Here is a 4,106-nt window from a genome sequence, read left to right as displayed (position 1 = left end):
ATACTAATGAGCTCTTTTCCATTCACGGAAAATATCCAAGTATATGGGATTAAGGATTTACAAACCCCAACATCTTCAAGGTATTGGGAAAAAGAAATCCTAATATAGGTAGAAAGTAAGGGGGTGAAGTTGGGGTGTATGTATTCATCCTATATGAACAATGCGGACTTGGTATCAACATTTTTGCACAATATCATGTAGAAACTTGGAGCCTTAAATTTAGTCCATGAACAAGAGTAACATTTTTTAAATATAATTGTGTGATTTCTTGATAGATTCTTCTCATTACATAATATAAGGTTGTGCTCTTTACTTGTAAGTTTGGAACTAGAATTAGGCGCACACCGAAGTAGAGCATACTAAATGATAGGTTCTAGCAACAATGAGGTGTGAGTTTCCTCTTATCACATATAATAAACATGCATACTATAAACCACACATGCATACATCCTATAAACATATACTGAAAACTACACATACATACATCCTATAAACATACTAAAAACCACACATACATACATCCTATATACATACTAAAGTGGCCACACACAAGCAAGACACATGGCGGCATGAAAGATAAGAAAGTGTGTTACTAAAACTGTACTATAAAAGGATTGGCCTGTGCTGCATCTACTTATACATGGGAGAGACAGAGAGACAGAGGGGGCTAGGGAAGGATTTTGGTGATCATTATTAGCATTATTTTCCTGTCTGCCTTAATACCTTGTGATCAGCATTGCTTGGTCATTAAGGAAAGCGAGTAAGCAAGTATAATGAAGAGCTTTCTCAGCTGTTACGCTAGCTTCTTCTCGTTAATCATCTTATCCTTCTTAATCTGCCTTCCATGGCACACACTTCCCATACTGGCTCGTAAACAATTTCTCGCAGGTGAATCAACCTTTCTTCTGTATTTTTCTTTGAGTCTGTACAAGTCACTTTGTACTAATAATGATCACAGCCCACATTACCTCCTCCAATTGTTATTATTAAAACGATGATTTTGTTCTAAAAGTAATCGATTCCTTGCATGAATTCACTGCCTTCTTATGTAGTTATTATAAATTTGCTGATTTTATAGCGTTTTGCAGGTGCCAATGCCAATGAAATAGATGGTTGGCTAGGTGCACAAGGCCATCACCACTATCATATCTCTGCCATTGAAGCTACTGCAACTAAAGATGTTGGCATATCCTCGCCAAAATTTACAAGGATGGAGGTACAGAATTCAAAGCGGATCAAATCTCAGAGGGTGAGTGAGTTGGTATTGTTTTGAAAATGCATTAATTAGCGTTTTCGTAGCTTCTTAACCCAACTTTATCAGTAGCGTTGCTCTTATAAGGTTATGTCACTAGCCTTGTTATTATAATGTTTTTCTTCTTCAACCAAATTACCCCATTACTTACTAGCATTCAAAATAATGATCTCACGAATCAATATTATGCTCTTAATCTTACGACATCTATCTCAGTATATACTAATATACTATCAATTTGCCTCTTAATCAAGTGATTAAGCTTGGCATTGCTTAAAATTTGCAGGCTCTTGTCAAAAGCTTAGAGAATCTTGAAGAAAGGCTGCTGGTGGATCAAGTTGATTATGCGGCGGCTGGAACCCATCCTCCAACTGAGCCGTAAAACCGAAAATCGATAAGAAATCACGTAATTAACAAAATATAGTGAGGGCCTGGGTATTATAGAAAGAAAATAATTCAGGAATTGTTTGTGCGCAGTAGGTAACTCAATTGTTAACATATCTTGGACTGTCTCAAGGCTTATATGCATCGCAATTTGTAATGTGTTGAAACCAGACCAATATATAATAATGCAAGTGATGATTTGATTATATGCTATCTTTTTTATGCGATCAATTATGTATCTGCCGGATGGAATATATTAAAACCAGAACAGCAGGTTATGCAAGCGATTATAATTTTAATGAGGATATCCTAACTTGATTAAGTGATTAATTATGTAGACGCCAGATGGAAAGGGGGCTGCGCATGCAAGCTGCTGCTTGTCCTCTCACATGGAATTGATTTGAGCGTTTGAATAAACAATTTTGGAACGACAGAGGACGTATACCGACTCGCCAGCCCCGTTCATAATGTTTGTCTACGGAATCATCAGTTGCCTGTCCCGGATACCTGTTTTACATTTTATGAATCACCTTGTGGTCCTCTCTCCTCGTGGTCTCCCATAGTTCATAAATATCACACACTCTTAAAGTTGTCTCTTAAGGTAGTACCAATCAAAGTACCAGTGAATTCTAGCTGGCTCTAGGGTTAAAGGGAGGCATCCTTTTTCCTCTTAAGTTGTCTCGTCAGGTAGTACGGTGTGTACCAATCAAAGTGACGGTGAATTCTCACCGGCTCTACCATGTAGGTTAAAGGGACGCACCCCTTTCCCTAACATGCACGAATATGCATGCGCATGTGCTTGTGTACACGCATTCACATGCATAAACGACAAGGGTTTGTATATTGGGCCAATGCACCCAAATATGTCCATAGATCTGATACTTTTTTTTCATGAGGTCTTATTCCATTCCTAGTCGCCACACGGGAATTTCCCAAATGTGTCTAGATGTGTCCAGATGTGATACTAGAGTACAAGGAACGAGATTCATGAGTCTTCTAATCCCTTAATCAAGCTACAACGATGATGACCAATGGTCCATATGAGTGCATATACTATTGTAGAAAATGGGATTTGAATTGTGAAATCTCTTACTAAAGAGCATCATGCACAAACTACACTAGCATGAGAGAGAGAGACAGAGACAGAGTGACAGACTCTCATTGTCTTGAAGAGACACAATGTATGGCATGTAGACTCGCAAGTGAATTGCAATTACTATGAAAAAAAACAACAAAGAGCTTGATGCGCAAACTACACTAGTAGGGGAGAGAGAGAGAGAGAGAGAGAGAGAGAGAGAGAGAATCTCATTGTCTGGAAGAGCCACATATGTAATGGCATGTAAACTCTCATGAATGAATTGCAATTAGTATGAGAAAATTTGACAAGCAACAAGTAAAACTACCTTAGCATATTGATTTTCCTTCCAATTCTAACTACATTCAAATACCAAGAGGAGAAAGGAAGCTTAGCACAATAATTGCCATGAAGATTTTCCTCACATATTTATAGGTGCATCAATACCAACTACGTAGGCTAAGGTTATAATACCTTCTTTTTGGAAACACCCGAGAGAATAAGAGTATTATTCTTTTTACCACAACACCATTACCTTTCAAAATGTCTCTAAGACACTCAAGTCTCATAATAGAACTCCATTCATCTATAATCGTAATAAACTGGAGTTGATGGCATAAGGGGGAAGGATTAATAGTACACATGCAAAGAACCCAAATAGAAACAGAGAGTAAGCTTGACATTTTAAGTAGTTTTATTATCCATATTCATTGTTTGATGTTTGCTTTAATTTATGCTTATTTGCATGTACTCTCATGTAATTTACATGGTTATCTAGATTTTATCTCCTTGCCCCTCACCTCTCCTTGCCCACCTTTCTTCTTCCCATCATCATGCTCAATTTCCTAGCCCCCCTTGCCTCATAGCCACATGTGCTCTAGGGATGGCTCCACTCCTTCCATTCCCTAGTCTCTCCTCTATGCCCTACACCCTCTTCTTTTCTCGCATCCTTCTCTTCACCCCAAATCCATGACCACCCACCACTCCTTATTTTTACTTATTTTTACTTCAAAACCTTGTTATTTTTGTTATATATAATGTATAAAATTATATTCATATATATAATAGACGTACAAAAATACTAAAATCTAGTACACAATCTTATATTTAGGAATACACAATACACTCATTAACACAAATCCATGTTCTCTTTCCCTCCTCCATTTATAGAATTTGTATCTAAAATACCCCAACATATATCATATATATCCTTAACTTTGACACACTTCTAAATATACACACACTCCACATGTCATTCTACTAAATACAATCTATATATATATATATATATTAGGCTCATCAAAATAAAACTCCACAATATCATTAGCACATTAAGAGTAGGGGGGGAAAAAAGGGAAGAAGACAAAGTATAGTATGGCAAGAAGAAGTTAGAAG

General features: G+C 37.1%; 1 protein-coding gene across 1 annotated transcript; it reads left to right on the top strand.

Moving 5' to 3' along the window:
• The first annotated feature begins 636 nt into the window (after nt 1-636).
• Nucleotides 637-1,839, top strand: LOC147615992 (uncharacterized). Its single transcript, XM_086778044.1, has 3 exons — nt 637-888; nt 1,089-1,249; nt 1,539-1,839. Exons 1-3 carry the CDS (start codon nt 774-776, stop codon nt 1,632-1,634), a joined length of 372 nt encoding a protein of 123 aa, XP_086634170.1. The 5' UTR covers nt 637-773; the 3' UTR covers nt 1,635-1,839.
• Nucleotides 1,840-4,106: the final 2,267 nt, after the last annotated feature.

Source organism: Cibotium barometz, chromosome 39 (genome assembly GCF_041138505.1).
Source record: "Cibotium barometz isolate CiBa-2024 chromosome 39, ASM4113850v1, whole genome shotgun sequence".
NCBI classification, from domain to species: domain Eukaryota; kingdom Viridiplantae; phylum Streptophyta; class Polypodiopsida; order Cyatheales; family Cibotiaceae; genus Cibotium; species Cibotium barometz.
Note: the sequence above shows the minus strand (reverse complement) of the source record. Positions and strands in the feature narration are given on the sequence as shown.

Excerpts from the sequence above, each read along its gene's own strand:
- LOC147615992 (XM_086778044.1), top strand. The coding sequence starts at position 774 with ATGAAGAGCTTTCTCAGCTGTTACGCTAGCTTCTTCTCGTTAATCATC. Across the intron at positions 889-1,088 it reads TCGTAAACAATTTCTCGCAG|GTGCCAATGCCAATGAAATA; the intron begins GTGAATCAACCT and ends AGCGTTTTGCAG. Across the intron at positions 1,250-1,538 it reads AGCGGATCAAATCTCAGAGG|GCTCTTGTCAAAAGCTTAGA; the intron begins GTGAGTGAGTTG and ends TAAAATTTGCAG.